The sequence below is a fragment of the Spinacia oleracea genome, chromosome 4 (assembly GCF_020520425.1).
Source record: "Spinacia oleracea cultivar Varoflay chromosome 4, BTI_SOV_V1, whole genome shotgun sequence".
Taxonomy (NCBI): domain Eukaryota; kingdom Viridiplantae; phylum Streptophyta; class Magnoliopsida; order Caryophyllales; family Amaranthaceae; genus Spinacia; species Spinacia oleracea.
In genome coordinates this window covers 23218581-23235011 of record NC_079490.1, presented here as the reverse complement: position 1 = coordinate 23235011, position 16431 = coordinate 23218581, and the positions used below count along the sequence as shown (strand labels likewise).

Genomic DNA, 16431 nt, shown 5'->3' with positions numbered 1-16431 from the left:
TGGAAAACTAAATTTATTTTATGCTATCGATATTTTATAAAGAATTATTTGAAAATTTGATTTAATTTAAACATTTATATTTATATCAATTCCTAAATATAGCAAAGAAATTTCTGAATTTTAGCCTAACTAAGTGAAATTACGAAAATGCCCCTGCTCACCCATCCACACTCATCTTCTGCTTCTCTCCCACGCATCAACCAAGTGAATGAGCAGCAGATTTGTCTTACTCCTTTGACCCCTTTTCTCCCTTATTCTGTCCAAATTCATTTTCTTGGTCCACAAGGTCATCTTCTACTTCCTCCCTACTCCCTCTAGACTTTTACGTGTAAGTGCAAAACCTTAAAGGTCAATATTTCTTGACAAATGTCACAAGCAACTCACCCATTTGAGATTACTCATCAAGTGCAAAAGCACCCGGTTTAGTTACTTCTCTCACAAAAGCTTCCATGGTTTTCATTTGGAGGTTTTGCAAAACCATTAGCATGAGCTCATGGCTTACGTGATTCCTCTCCTCAAAACTCCCTATAAATACTCATGAAACCTGGCCATAAAACTCACCCAACCAAGCACCAAGTCACAGAAAAATAAGCACAAGGAATTAGCTATAATTCCCGTAACTATCCCCTGTTTTCGCGCATCACCACCACCGTCACCACCGCGGCTCTGCCGCCGGCCAACCTGATACAACCACCCTCAAAATTTTCTGTTATCCACCCCTGGAATATGCTCATTCACTACTCACAAATATCAAGCTCGAATTGTAGCATTCCATTGCCGAAACCGAACATTAACTCACGCACAACCTCTTTTCTCTCTCTCCATTGACGCGGACCACCACCGCCAAACCACCGGCGAAAACCTTATCCGACCACTTGACCACCTCCTTGTTGCCGCCTTGTGCTTCCTCTGCTTTCGTGGGTCATACGAGTCATACCTAGTTGCTGTCTTCCTTCCTCCTTCCTTTTCTCTTGGTTCATGTTCTGTTCATGAAGACCAAGTTTGGTCTTTCAACTTCCTAAATTTTTGGAACTAGTGGGCCTATATTCTAAGTCAAAAGGTCAAACCCAATAACAATCAAGAAAGCCAAGTTGGACGAATATTCAATTTTGGAGCTCAGGAAGAACGGCCCATCGAACGGGAAGTATAAAATTACGGTTGAGGTAACATCTATTGCTAACACCCACAATCCCCTTATAAAATGTGTTTATGTGATTATGAAATATGTTTATAATGATGTGTTTTTATTGGATTGTGGGATATGAAATGTATTTATGAAGTTTGTTTTATGAATGATGATATTTAAATATGTTTATGAATGATTTTATAAGATGATGTTTACGAGTTATTAATAAGATATGAAACATGATAAATAAAAGTGTAACAGGTTCTGGCAGTTAGTGGGGTTACTATTTTTAGGTCGTGCACGTACCGCCGTACCGCGGGACACCCAACAAGGGAGAGTGCTCCTTGAGGGTTACCGCAAGCTAAAAGAGAAACTATTTAGGTACGGGCGTATGTCCAACAAGGGAGAGTGCTCCTTGAGGACTATCGCAAGGTGGGAGACGTCCCGCAAGGCTAACTAGTCAGTTACCAAGTAAAATGAAGGTTTTATGAAAGATAATGGGAACTACTAAAGTTTCAAGTTATAAATGATGTTTTATTATGATGCTCTGTGAAAGTGATTTACTATATTCTATTCTCCCTGTTTGCAAATTAAATAAAATGAATTGAAATGAGTTTACGTTGTTAGGGTAGTATGTTACTGGGCCTCGGCTCACGATGTTGCTTTTGTTTTAGGTACGAAGAAGATCATGGGATGCCTTAGAGTGAGGATAGCACCATCAAATTCACGATCGATGTTTAGTAAAGATAACTATGTCATTAGTAATAAAGGGATGTATTAATTAAGCTCTAAGTTTGATTTTATGATTTGAGTTAGATTTTAATATTTATATTTAATCAATGTTAGGAATATTTATTAAAGTTCATTTAGATTTCGATGTAAATATTTAAGAATTAATCGAAGTGAAGTATAATTACTGTTACTCAATAGTAGTCAGTAAATTTAAAAAGGTTATGTCGCCTTGTATTTTCCACGAGGGAGATACGGCAGTGACGCTCCGACTAAATTAGAGTTTCCGCTGCTAATTAAAGATAATTAACCTAATTAATGGTGTCTAGAAGTCGGGGCGTTACAGTTTGGTATTCAGAGCCAAGGTTCTGCGACCATAAGTGCTAAACTTTACGGGTTTTGCACGAAATAAAATTTATTAGGTTTTAAGCAAGAATTTTAAGGAATAAGTAAAAAGAATATGTTAAAATCATGCTAAGTTAAAATGAAATGAGTGTGAGTGATAGGAACGGGGAACGCAACGGGAATGTTTCTTTATCATGATTTGCAGAATTTCTTAGTCTAATTTCAAGAAGAAAAGATTATCTGAAGCGTTGTATCCTTGCGATCAGATCGGCGATGACTTCAAGCGGAAATATTCCTATTGACGGCACTAGAAACGATAACGATGTTAACGATGGCAATGGTAATCACAAATCTGCATTAGCGCTGGAAGGAATGCAAGAAAGAATTGAAGAATTGCGCAAGGATCTCATTTTCGGTGACACCACAGGAGAAACGAGTGATAATCGAATGGACTTAATGAGATTGATAATGTCGGAACTTCTGCAAGGAAATCGTCAGAAGCCAAGGTCAGAGCAAGAAGAATGCTCTAACATGTTCAAGAAGTTCGCTTCTCATAAACCCCCTACTTATGATGGCAAGCCAGACCCTACTGAATTTGAGGAATGGATTAGCGATATGGAGAAGTTATTTGATGCAACTCAATGCCCCGAGAAATGGAAGGTCAACTACGCCGTCTTTTACTTGAAAGGACAAGCCAATCTGTGGTGGAAAAGTGTTAAAAGAATCCAAAATGAGCCTGGTTTTGGTTAGGAAAAGCTGACGGAAGCTATGCGGGAACAATTTTATCCCTATTCTCTGCAACTGCAAATGGAATCGGAATTTATCAAATTGAGTCAAGGAAAGAAGAATGTTCTGGAATATGCAGTGAAATTCAATGAGCTTGCTCGATTTGCCCCTGACCTGGTGACTACTGATAGGCAAAGGATGAATCGATTTGAAGGAGGATTAAACATTGAGATCCGTGATCGTCTCTCGAGTTCTAGAATTTCCACATTCCAAGAGTTGTATGATCGAGCAATTAACGTCGAAAGAATTATCAAGCTTCGAGAAGAAACATATGGAAAACGAAAAGGGAGCTTCGAAGAAAATCAATCGAACAATAAGAAACAAAATGTCAATGTCAGCTATCAAGGAGGGAATAACGGAAACCAAAACTTTAACAAGAATAGTGGATGCGCCAAGTGTGGAAGATGGAACCATACTGAGAAAGAATGTCGAATTGGTACGCGAGATTGTTTCAAATGTGGTAGCAAAGATCACCAAATCAGAGATTGTCCGCAAATACATCGAGAGCAAGGTGATAGGAGAAACGATGTGAACAAAGGAAATGGTGGCACTACAAATTTCAACCGTAATCCCCCACGTGGACCAACTTCGAATGGAAGAGTGTTTTTAATGCAGGGAAAAGACGATGATGCAAATGACAATGACGAATTCGCTAGTATGGAGTGAAGAATGAAGCAGAATGATCTTTTGAAAACGCGTGATCGAACATCTAGAGGAAATAGTCTAAACTAAATGATGGAAATTTTGAAAGTAATATGCGCTAATCAAGTATCAAACTAAGATGTATTACCATCATTAGTTATATGAATGTTATGCTTATTTATGAAATTTTCAATTAAAGAATTATGTGTTTAAGATATGCTTTATGGATTATGTTTATGCTGACATGATTGTATTGGTAATAACTAATCGTTACGTATGAAAGTCGTCTTCGATGGAAGTTCTCCTGAGCTCAGAGTACGAGATTATTATAACAAATGACTTTTACAAATTATTTGACTATTATAATTGTTAGGTAAATATTTATTTTCATTATATCTATCTTCAGAATTATAATTTTGTATTAAAAACATTACTACTTTTGGTAAAAAAAAAAATATTTTCAAACGGGATCTCACAAAGAAAAATGGGAGCCTAGTCTATGCTAACAAGCTTGCCCCTTTTTATGTTCTTTGCTCCTCGATTCTATTTTATGAAGTAAAGTAGAGATACAAAAGACGATGGCGGAATATAATTGACCTTAATGACGATTAAGATCAACATATAATTTTGCCCCTTTTGTATTCTTTACTCTTCGATTCTAGGTCTCGAGTTGAAGCGGAGTCATCAAAGAAGATGGCGGAATGAAGGCTAGACATTGTCGGAATCGAAATGAAACTGTGTGATCTTGGTTTAAAATAAAATGTCATACTTTTAATCGAATGTTTTCGATTTTCAACAAATGATTTTATGCGTCTAAATTTTCAAGTTTCGAGGACGAAACTTTTTCTAAGGGGGTAAGAATGTAATACCCCGAATTTTAAAACTTGATTAATTATGCTAAATTATTTTTATTTAGCTTTAAACCGCTTTAAATCCTAATTTCAAACTTTATTTTAATTTACGAAGTTTTATTGCGGTTGAATTTTAATATCGTTACATGATTTATTTTTTTTCTGATTTTATAATTTAATATTTTTTTTCGAGCTTAAAATCTTATTTATTTCGAATTTTTAATAATTTCGGAACGTTCTCATTTTATTGGAAAACTAAATTTATTTTATGCTATCGATATTTTATAAAGAATTATTTGAAAATTTGATTTAATTTAAACATTTATATTTATATCAATTCCTAAATATAGCAAAGAAATTTCTGAATTTTAGCCTAACTAAGTGAAATTACGAAAATGCCCCTGCTCACCCATCCACACTCATCTTCTGCTTCTCTCCCACGCATCAACCAAGTGAATGAGCAGCAGATTTGTCTTACTCCTTTGACCCCTTTTCTCCCTTATTCTGTCCAAATTCATTTTCTTGGTCCACAAGGTCATCTTCTACTTCCTCCCTACTCCCTCTAGACTTTTACGTGTAAGTGCAAAACCTTAAAGGTCAATATTTCTTGACAAATGTCACAAGCAACTCACCCATTTGAGATTACTCATCAAGTGCAAAAGCACCCGGTTTAGTTACTTCTCTCACAAAAGCTTCCATGGTTTTCATTTGGAGGTTTTGCAAAACCATTAGCATGAGCTCATGGCTTACGTGATTCCTCTCCTCAAAACTCCCTATAAATACTCATGAAACCTGGCCATAAAACTCACCCAACCAAGCACCAAGTCACAGAAAAATAAGCACAAGGAATTAGCTATAATTCCCGTAACTATCCCCTGTTTTCGCGCATCACCACCACCGTCACCACCGCGGCTCTGCCGCCGGCCAACCTGATACAACCACCCTCAAAATTTTCTGTTATCCACCCCTGGAATATGCTCATTCACTACTCACAAATATCAAGCTCGAATTGTAGCATTCCATTGCCGAAACCGAACATTAACTCACGCACAACCTCTTTTCTCTCTCTCCATTGACGCGGACCACCACCGCCAAACCACCGGCGAAAACCTTATCCGACCACTTGACCACCTCCTTGTTGCCGCCTTGTGCTTCCTCTGCTTTCGTGGGTCATACGAGTCATACCTAGTTGCTGTCTTCCTTCCTCCTTCCTTTTCTCTTGGTTCATGTTCTGTTCATGAAGACCAAGTTTGGTCTTTCAACTTCCTAAATTTTTGGAACTAGTGGGCCTATATTCTAAGTCAAAAGGTCAAACCCAATAACAATCAAGAAAGCCAAGTTGGACGAATATTCAATTTTGGAGCTCAGGAAGAACGGCCCATCGAACGGGAAGTATAAAATTACGGTTGAGGTAACATCTATTGCTAACACCCACAATCCCCTTATAAAATGTGTTTATGTGATTATGAAATATGTTTATAATGATGTGTTTTTATTGGATTGTGGGATATGAAATGTATTTATGAAGTTTGTTTTATGAATGATGATATTTAAATATGTTTATGAATGATTTTATAAGATGATGTTTACGAGTTATTAATAAGATATGAAACATGATAAATAAAAGTGTAACAGGTTCTGGCAGTTAGTGGGGTTACTATTTTTAGGTCGTGCACGTACCGCCGTACCGCGGGACACCCAACAAGGGAGAGTGCTCCTTGAGGGTTACCGCAAGCTAAAAGAGAAACTATTTAGGTACGGGCGTATGTCCAACAAGGGAGAGTGCTCCTTGAGGACTATCGCAAGGTGGGAGACGTCCCGCAAGGCTAACTAGTCAGTTACCAAGTAAAATGAAGGTTTTATGAAAGATAATGGGAACTACTAAAGTTTCAAGTTATAAATGATGTTTTATTATGATGCTCTGTGAAAGTGATTTACTATATTCTATTCTCCCTGTTTGCAAATTAAATAAAATGAATTGAAATGAGTTTACGTTGTTAGGGTAGTATGTTACTGGGCCTCGGCTCACGATGTTGCTTTTGTTTTAGGTACGAAGAAGATCATGGGATGCCTTAGAGTGAGGATAGCACCATCAAATTCACGATCGATGTTTAGTAAAGATAACTATGTCATTAGTAATAAAGGGATGTATTAATTAAGCTCTAAGTTTGATTTTATGATTTGAGTTAGATTTTAATATTTATATTTAATCAATGTTAGGAATATTTATTAAAGTTCATTTAGATTTCGATGTAAATATTTAAGAATTAATCGAAGTGAAGTATAATTACTGTTACTCAATAGTAGTCAGTAAATTTAAAAAGGTTATGTCGCCTTGTATTTTCCACGAGGGAGATACGGCAGTGACGCTCCGACTAAATTAGAGTTTCCGCTGCTAATTAAAGATAATTAACCTAATTAATGGTGTCTAGAAGTCGGGGCGTTACAGTTTGGTATTCAGAGCCAAGGTTCTGCGACCATAAGTGCTAAACTTTACGGGTTTTGCACGAAATAAAATTTATTAGGTTTTAAGCAAGAATTTTAAGGAATAAGTAAAAAGAATATGTTAAAATCATGCTAAGTTAAAATGAAATGAGTGTGAGTGATAGGAACGGGGAACGCAACGGGAATGTTTCTTTATCATGATTTGCAGAATTTCTTAGTCTAATTTCAAGAAGAAAAGATTATCTGAAGCGTTGTATCCTTGCGATCAGATCGGCGATGACTTCAAGCGGAAATATTCCTATTGACGGCACTAGAAACGATAACGATGTTAACGATGGCAATGGTAATCACAAATCTGCATTAGCGCTGGAAGGAATGCAAGAAAGAATTGAAGAATTGCGCAAGGATCTCATTTTCGGTGACACCACAGGAGAAACGAGTGATAATCGAATGGACTTAATGAGATTGATAATGTCGGAACTTCTGCAAGGAAATCGTCAGAAGCCAAGGTCAGAGCAAGAAGAATGCTCTAACATGTTCAAGAAGTTCGCTTCTCATAAACCCCCTACTTATGATGGCAAGCCAGACCCTACTGAATTTGAGGAATGGATTAGCGATATGGAGAAGTTATTTGATGCAACTCAATGCCCCGAGAAATGGAAGGTCAACTACGCCGTCTTTTACTTGAAAGGACAAGCCAATCTGTGGTGGAAAAGTGTTAAAAGAATCCAAAATGAGCCTGGTTTTGGTTAGGAAAAGCTGACGGAAGCTATGCGGGAACAATTTTATCCCTATTCTCTGCAACTGCAAATGGAATCGGAATTTATCAAATTGAGTCAAGGAAAGAAGAATGTTCTGGAATATGCAGTGAAATTTAATGAGCTTGCTCGATTTGCCCCTGACCTGGTGACTACTGATAGGCAAAGGATGAATCGATTTGAAGGAGGATTAAACATTGAGATCCGTGATCGTCTCTCGAGTTCTAGAATTTCCACATTCCAAGAGTTGTATGATCGAGCAATTAACGTCGAAAGAATTATCAAGCTTCGAGAAGAAACATATGGAAAACGAAAAGGGAGCTTCGAAGAAAATCAATCGAACAATAAGAAACAAAATGTCAATGTCAGCTATCAAGGAGGGAATAACGGAAACCAAAACTTTAACAAGAATAGTGGATGCGCCAAGTGTGGAAGATGGAACCATACTGAGAAAGAATGTCGAATTGGTACGCGAGATTGTTTCAAATGTGGTAGCAAAGATCACCAAATCAGAGATTGTCCGCAAATACATCGAGAGCAAGGTGATAGGAGAAACGATGTGAACAAAGGAAATGGTGGCACTACAAATTTCAACCGTAATCCCCCACGTGGACCAACTTCGAATGGAAGAGTGTTTTTAATGCAGGGAAAAGACGATGATGCAAATGACAATGACGAATTCGCTAGTATGGAGTGAAGAATGAAGCAGAATGATCTTTTGAAAACGCGTGATCGAACATCTAGAGGAAATAGTCTAAACTAAATGATGGAAATTTTGAAAGTAATATGCGCTAATCAAGTATCAAACTAAGATGTATTACCATCATTAGTTATATGAATGTTATGCTTATTTATGAAATTTTCAATTAAAGAATTATGTGTTTAAGATATGCTTTATGGATTATGTTTATGCTGACATGATTGTATTGGTAATAACTAATCGTTACGTATGAAAGTCGTCTTCGATGGAAGTTCTCCTGAGCTCAGAGTACGAGATTATTATAACAAATGACTTTTACAAATTATTTGACTATTATAATTGTTAGGTAAATATTTATTTTCATTATATCTATCTTCAGAATTATAATTTTGTATTAAAAACATTACTACTTTTGGTAAAAAAAAAAAATATTTTCAAACGGGATCTCACAAAAAACAATGGGAGCCTAGTCTATGCTAACAAGCTTGCCCCTTTTTATGTTCTTTGCTCCTCGATTCTATTTTATGAAGTAAAGTAGAGATACAAAAGACGATGGCGGAATATAATTGACCTTAATGACGATTAAGATCAACATATAATTTTGCCCCTTTTGTATTCTTTACTCTTCGATTCTAGGTCTCGAGTTGAAGCGGAGTCATCAAAGAAGATGGCGGAATGAAGGCTAGACATTGTCGGAATCGAAATGAAACTGTGTGATCTTGGTTTAAAATAAAATGTCATACTTTTAATCGAATGTTTTCGATTTTCAACAAATGATTTTATGCGTCTAAATTTTCAAGTTTCGAGGACGAAACTTTTTCTAAGGGGGTAAGAATGTAATACCCCGAATTTTAAAACTTGATTAATTATGCTAAATTATTTTTATTTAGCTTTAAACCGCTTTAAATCCTAATTTCAAACTTTATTTTAATTTACGAAGTTTTATTGCGGTTGAATTTTAATATCGTTACATGATTTATTTTTTTTCTGATTTTATAATTTAATATTTTTTTCGAGCTTAAAATCTTATTTATTTCGAATTTTTAATAATTTCGGAACGTTCTCATTTTATTGGAAAACTAAATTTATTTTATGCTATCGATATTTTATAAAGAATTATTTGAAAATTTGATTTAATTTAAACATTTATATTTATATCAATTCCTAAATATAGCAAAGAAATTTCTGAATTTTAGCCTAACTAAGTGAAATTACGAAAATGCCCCTGCTCACCCATCCACACTCATCTTCTGCTTCTCTCCCACGCATCAACCAAGTGAATGAGCAGCAGATTTGTCTTACTCCTTTGACCCCTTTTCTCCCTTATTCTGTCCAAATTCATTTTCTTGGTCCACAAGGTCATCTTCTACTTCCTCCCTACTCCCTCTAGACTTTTACGTGTAAGTGCAAAACCTTAAAGGTCAATATTTCTTGACAAATGTCACAAGCAACTCACCCATTTGAGATTACTCATCAAGTGCAAAAGCACCCGGTTTAGTTACTTCTCTCACAAAAGCTTCCATGGTTTTCATTTGGAGGTTTTGCAAAACCATTAGCATGAGCTCATGGCTTACGTGATTCCTCTCCTCAAAACTCCCTATAAATACTCATGAAACCTGGCCATAAAACTCACCCAACCAAGCACCAAGTCACAGAAAAATAAGCACAAGGAATTAGCTATAATTCCCGTAACTATCCCCTGTTTTCGCGCATCACCACCACCGTCACCACCGCGGCTCTGCCGCCGGCCAACCTGATACAACCACCCTCAAAATTTTCTGTTATCCACCCCTGGAATATGCTCATTCACTACTCACAAATATCAAGCTCGAATTGTAGCATTCCATTGCCGAAACCGAACATTAACTCACGCACAACCTCTTTTCTCTCTCTCCATTGACGCGGACCACCACCGCCAAACCACCGGCGAAAACCTTATCCGACCACTTGACCACCTCCTTGTTGCCGCCTTGTGCTTCCTCTGCTTTCGTGGGTCATACGAGTCATACCTAGTTGCTGTCTTCCTTCCTCCTTCCTTTTCTCTTGGTTCATGTTCTGTTCATGAAGACCAAGTTTGGTCTTTCAACTTCCTAAATTTTTGGAACTAGTGGGCCTATATTCTAAGTCAAAAGGTCAAACCCAATAACAATCAAGAAAGCCAAGTTGGACGAATATTCAATTTTGGAGCTCAGGAAGAACGGCCCATCGAACGGGAAGTATAAAATTACGGTTGAGGTAACATCTATTGCTAACACCCACAATCCCCTTATAAAATGTGTTTATGTGATTATGAAATATGTTTATAATGATGTGTTTTTATTGGATTGTGGGATATGAAATGTATTTATGAAGTTTGTTTTATGAATGATGATATTTAAATATGTTTATGAATGATTTTATAAGATGATGTTTACGAGTTATTAATAAGATATGAAACATGATAAATAAAAGTGTAACAGGTTCTGGCAGTTAGTGGGGTTACTATTTTTAGGTCGTGCACGTACCGCCGTACCGCGGGACACCCAACAAGGGAGAGTGCTCCTTGAGGGTTACCGCAAGCTAAAAGAGAAACTATTTAGGTACGGGCGTATGTCCAACAAGGGAGAGTGCTCCTTGAGGACTATCGCAAGGTGGGAGACGTCCCGCAAGGCTAACTAGTCAGTTACCAAGTAAAATGAAGGTTTTATGAAAGATAATGGGAACTACTAAAGTTTCAAGTTATAAATGATGTTTTATTATGATGCTCTGTGAAAGTGATTTACTATATTCTATTCTCCCTGTTTGCAAATTAAATAAAATGAATTGAAATGAGTTTACGTTGTTAGGGTAGTATGTTACTGGGCCTCGGCTCACGATGTTGCTTTTGTTTTAGGTACGAAGAAGATCATGGGATGCCTTAGAGTGAGGATAGCACCATCAAATTCACGATCGATGTTTAGTAAAGATAACTATGTCATTAGTAATAAAGGGATGTATTAATTAAGCTCTAAGTTTGATTTTATGATTTGAGTTAGATTTTAATATTTATATTTAATCAATGTTAGGAATATTTATTAAAGTTCATTTAGATTTCGATGTAAATATTTAAGAATTAATCGAAGTGAAGTATAATTACTGTTACTCAATAGTAGTCAGTAAATTTAAAAAGGTTATGTCGCCTTGTATTTTCCACGAGGGAGATACGGCAGTGACGCTCCGACTAAATTAGAGTTTCCGCTGCTAATTAAAGATAATTAACCTAATTAATGGTGTCTAGAAGTCGGGGCGTTACAGTTTATCACACACAATCACATATTTCGCTACACATAACTACATTACAAACATGGATTTGAAAATTAAATATGTCACGTAGTTTATGATAGGCTTCTATGGGTAGTTTATCTGTGCCTGGCTTGGTGCCGCTTCTATCGTAGATCCAACACATGCCCCGGTCGAGGTAGTGTCTTCAACAGACGAATTTCGCTCAAGAGGCCAACCCGCAAGTGCAAACCAAGGGGGTATGCAGGCGAGAGGGACCTAATGGGCGAGCGATTGGGTTCGGGATGGGTGTACTACCTGCACAAGTACCGAGTGGGAAACATGCGCGGCGTATGCACCCCCTTATTGGCGAAAAAAGGTATCCTTAGTCCCAACTCCTGAGGGAGCCGAGATTCGTTATGATGTTCTGCCCGTTCACATTAATATGCTGATTTTCAGGTCGTCCCAACTTGATGGGGAAATAAACGCGGGGTAGGATCGTTTCACCCTTCGGCTATTTTGACTACCTACAAGCACGAGTATTTCCTTCACTATCCTCAGTGGCGACTCCTGACACCTTTGACTCGAGGTGGATAGGCATGGTGGAGGACGTGTCTACACTGGGTGACTATCGCTGGGGCGATTTGGGCTATGCGACGCTTGTCGGCCAGATGAGTTTGTCGGTGCGCGTCTCGGACCCGAGTATACGTCACTTTGTGATTACATTAGCGGGAGTGCCGCGTTTGATCGAGGTATGTGCCTAGAGTTTCTTTTGTTTTTCTCGCTTTTACCCGGCCTCTTTTTTTTAACGTTTTATTATCCTTTTCTTTTTGCAGCTGTGGGCATTTGAGCACTTACCCTGGCTGGCTCCCCGAAAGGGGCAGAGGCCTTTGGAGTTCCCTACCGGTCGCCGTTGGAAGAAGAAGCTGACAGTGCGTCCACCGCCCGATACCGTGTGGGATCTTATCCGGGACGGGAACCCTGAGCATGTACAGAATCTTATCCTCTATCTCGTATTTCGTCATTTTTCATGTGCGAGATCTTAATGCGTTTTGTACGAAAACAGGTGGTTTGGACCCCATGGCTCTCTTTTAGGGGTACCCATGCTTCGGTCAGGGAGAGTTATGCCCTGAGCCAGATGCGGGTCTTGTTCGTTGGTCGCCGGGACCCTGTCTGGTACCTGGGAGAGCGGGTACGTATGCAGACGGTCGGGGTTTTTTCGGTGCCCAGGCCTCCGCCTGCGACCTTGTTGTCTACTCGCTCGATAGGCGAGTCGTGGAGGGTCCACTCGAGGACTGGTGTGCCGGCGACAGAGTTGGTGATAGAGGGAGCTAGCTATTACCAGTTTATCCAGGATTCTCTTCGTCTCCCGGAGCCTGGCCCTGTAAGTTGCCTCCTCTCTTTGTTTTGATTTTAGTGTTTTCATGTTCGTGCCCATGTGTTTATGCCTACTGTGTTTTGTGTTAGGTTATGATACATATGACAATTCATAAATCATGCGGAAAAACCATAAAGCCAGGAAAGCATATTATTTACACATAATCATTTAGCATAGTTTAGATGCATACTCTTTGTTGCGTGTCTTCCCTAGCTGCGCCCGAACCGAACAAGAACAAGTCTTTAGGACTGTCGTCCCTCCGTAGATAGTCCACAGCACGTCCGGATCCGCCTTAAGCTTGACCAACTAGGATCGCCCTTAAGGTACTTAGAATTTTCGGCACTTTATAGGCAATTGTATGACTGAACTTTTGCTCTCAAAAATCACTTTGAATACTTGAATACTCTATGTAAATATGTGACCCTAGGCACCTATTTATAGAGTTATGGAAAAGGATTTGTAATCCTATTAGGATACTAATTTATTTAATTATAATCCTACTAGGACTCTAATTAAATAAACTAAATCTTTTAGGATTAGATTTAATCATATGACAAATCCCGGTAGCCTTAGGATTCGAGTGATATGCTAGCACCGCACGCAGGCCTTGCGGCCCACGCACAGCGCCAACCCACTCGTCGCAGCCCCGCGCGCGCGCCAAGGCCATTGCTGGGCCTGGCCTTGCGCTGGACCGGGCGTGGCTTGGCAGCGTGTTTTTGGGCGCTTGGGCTTGCTGAGCGTAGGCCTGGCTTCGTGCTGGGCCTTCGTCTAGCAAGTCTCGTCCGATGCTAATTCGTACGACGCGCTTCCGATTAAATTCCCGATTCCGGAATTTATTTCCGATACGAACAATATTTAATATTTCCGATTCCGGAATTAATTTCCGTTTCGAACAAATATTTAATATTTCCGTTTCCGGAATTATTTTCCGATTCCGATAATATTTCCGATTCTGACAATTTTTCCCTTTCCGGCAATATTTCCGATTCCGGCAATATTTCCATTTCCGATAATATTTTCCGATACGTACCATGTTTCCGTTTCCGGCAACATCTACGACTTGGATAATATTTACATTTCCGATACGATCCATATTTCCGTTTCCGGTAATATCATCGTTTCCGGAGTATTCATTTCTTGCCTGTGACGATCTCAGCTCCCACTGAAACCAAGATCCGTCGATTCCGAATATCCATAGATGGAGTATTTAATGCCATTAAATACTTGATCCGTTTACGTACTATTTGTGTGACCCTACGGGTTCAGTCAAGAGTAAGCTGTGGATTAATATCATTAATTCCACTTGAACTGAAGCGGCCTCTAGTCAGGCATTCAGCTCACTTGATCTCACTGAATTATTAACTTGTTAATTAATACTGAACCGCATTTATTAGACTTAACATAGAATGCATACTTGGACCAAGGGCATTATTTCCTTCAGTCTCCCACTTGTCCTTAGGGACAAGTGTGCATTTCCTAATTCCTTTGTCGCTCGATGCTTGCTCTTGAACATAAGGTAAGAGTTGTCATCCTTATTATGTCCAAAGGTGTTCCTCGGTTTCAGAGTTCAACTGATCAAATAAACAGATAATCATAGCCTATGATTCATCCGAGCACGGCCATGCATTTCACAGTTTCTAGCTCTCCGAGTGGCCTTGTACAACTTTTAAGCATCTCATCCCGATTTATGGGAGGACAATCCCAATCTTGCGATCTTGAAATTGGACTTCGTTTTATAGGTGATTACCTGAGCGTTGCCTTTATAGCCTCCTTTTACGGTGCGATGGTTGGTCAACGTCAAAGCAACCAGTTCTCAAACAAGTAATCTCAAATCACTCAGGTATTGAGGATTTAGTGTCTAATAATTTTAATGAAATTTACTTATGACAGATTTTCATCTTTTACAGTAAAGTTTCATAGGTCTTGTCCGATACTAGTCTTCCCAAAGTAAGTATCTATGCAAATGATTATGACATTGCCATGTCCACATAGTTCAAGAAACAGAACTACTAGTCATCTTGCATTCTAATCGTCTAACGTTTTTTATGCGTCCAATTTTATAGAAAACTCCGACTAGGGACCATTTTCAACCTTTGACATTCAAGTTCACTTGATAGACATTTCTTAGTCACAGGACTGGTCCTGACAGTCTATCTTGAATATATCGTCAAATTGAAGGGACTCATCATTTAATACTAAACCAAGATTAAATGGAATATGAAAAATACATTTCATATATGATAAATGTTCAACCCCATTGTTTAAGAACCATGGGCCTCAAAACCCATCTTTAAAACAGTTCATGGAATTCAAAGCTATGCTTGATTTCCAGTGCTACAATGTGAGTGTTGATTCTCACTTGTTGCATAGGTTTAGTTATCATGCTTTGCCAATCTTAATATCCTTTTCATCGAATGTTCTTCGAGATATGATGATAAGAACTTTTGAGTTTGTTTATTATGTGATCTAGTCTTTCTTACTTCGATAGTGGTTCCACGCATTTTGCAATGAAGAACCATCAAGTTAGCAGACATGTGATCCACCCAAGTTCAATGAAGAACTCATGTAAACAACTCTATTTTATTGCTTCTTAGGCAATAATTACTTTTACTTCAACTGTATAGGTTGCTAGTGATGCTTTGTTTGGATCTACTTATCCAAGCAGTTCACAGATATGTGGAAGACTCTCCAACTATATCTTAGAACATAGAAATTATTATTTTAATTTCCCACGCAAAAACTCATGGTCTTCAATCCATGTTGCCATTTCAAAACACGATGCTCTTTAGCTCGTCCTTGTCAATGGTTAACTCCAAAGGGATCTTGCTTGATCCTTTGCCAGTGTTTCTGCGTGTAGCATCAATATTTAGCATATCTTTATTTCCTTGAATCAAGAACTATTCCTATGTACCTTTTCAAGTACCATAAGTGTTCTTGATCTCAATCTAGTTGATCTTCACTTAGATCAATAGAGACTGGTATATGTTCGTCATGCCTAAAGCCATACGATACGTTTTTGGCGATCCTCATATTATATCATACATGATAAATTCTTTTGCAGAATAATTCCCAATTGAATTCTATTCATGTAACTTTAGCTTATTCAATTTCAGTAGATACTGAATCCAGCTAAATTCTTTGACATAAAATATAGGTGAAGAATCTCATTAGATTCTTTGATGTTAACTTAGTAAATGCTTATACATAGTTCAAACATTCTTTACTTAGATTTATTCACATTGGTCGAATATCTCCAATGGAGTCTTTCGTGTTTGATTTAGTAAATGCCATTACTAAACAATATCATAAGATCTTTGTAAATAGATCTTAATACCCAGTATGTACTAAGTTTCGCCTTGGTCCATCATTGATGAATAATTTCAAACCTAAGTCATTAGCATTTGAATGTTATTTCACAATAAAGAGATATGTGT

General features: G+C 38.1%; 2 protein-coding genes and 3 long non-coding RNA genes across 5 annotated transcripts; all 5 read left to right on the top strand.

Moving 5' to 3' along the window:
- The first annotated feature begins 297 nt into the window (after positions 1-297).
- Positions 298-2053, top strand: LOC130459679 (uncharacterized). Its single transcript, XR_008919252.1, has 2 exons — positions 298-1163; positions 1801-2053. It is a non-coding gene; the product is annotated as an uncharacterized lncRNA (long non-coding RNA).
- Positions 2054-2968: 915 nt separating this feature from the next.
- Positions 2969-3652, top strand: LOC130471392 (uncharacterized). The gene has a single exon (XM_056841475.1). It carries the CDS (start codon positions 2969-2971, stop codon positions 3650-3652), a length of 684 nt encoding a protein of 227 aa, XP_056697453.1.
- A 1372-nt stretch (positions 3653-5024) lies between these two features.
- LOC110788763 (uncharacterized) lies at positions 5025-6780 on the top strand. The gene is made up of 2 exons (XR_008919257.1): positions 5025-5890; positions 6528-6780. It is a non-coding gene; the product is annotated as an uncharacterized lncRNA (long non-coding RNA).
- A 915-nt stretch (positions 6781-7695) lies between these two features.
- LOC110781258 (uncharacterized) lies at positions 7696-8379 on the top strand. Its single transcript, XM_021985478.2, has one exon. It carries the CDS (start codon positions 7696-7698, stop codon positions 8377-8379), a length of 684 nt encoding a protein of 227 aa, XP_021841170.2.
- Positions 8380-9751: 1372 nt separating this feature from the next.
- On the top strand, positions 9752-11507 carry LOC130459680 (uncharacterized). Its single transcript, XR_008919256.1, has 2 exons — positions 9752-10617; positions 11255-11507. It is a non-coding gene; the product is annotated as an uncharacterized lncRNA (long non-coding RNA).
- The last annotated feature ends 4924 nt before the right edge of the window (positions 11508-16431 follow it).

Excerpts from the sequence above, each read along its gene's own strand:
- LOC130471392 (XM_056841475.1), top strand. The coding sequence starts at position 2,969 with ATGCGGGAACAATTTTATCCCTATTCTCTGCAACTGCAAATGGAATCG.
- LOC110781258 (XM_021985478.2), top strand. The coding sequence starts at position 7,696 with ATGCGGGAACAATTTTATCCCTATTCTCTGCAACTGCAAATGGAATCG.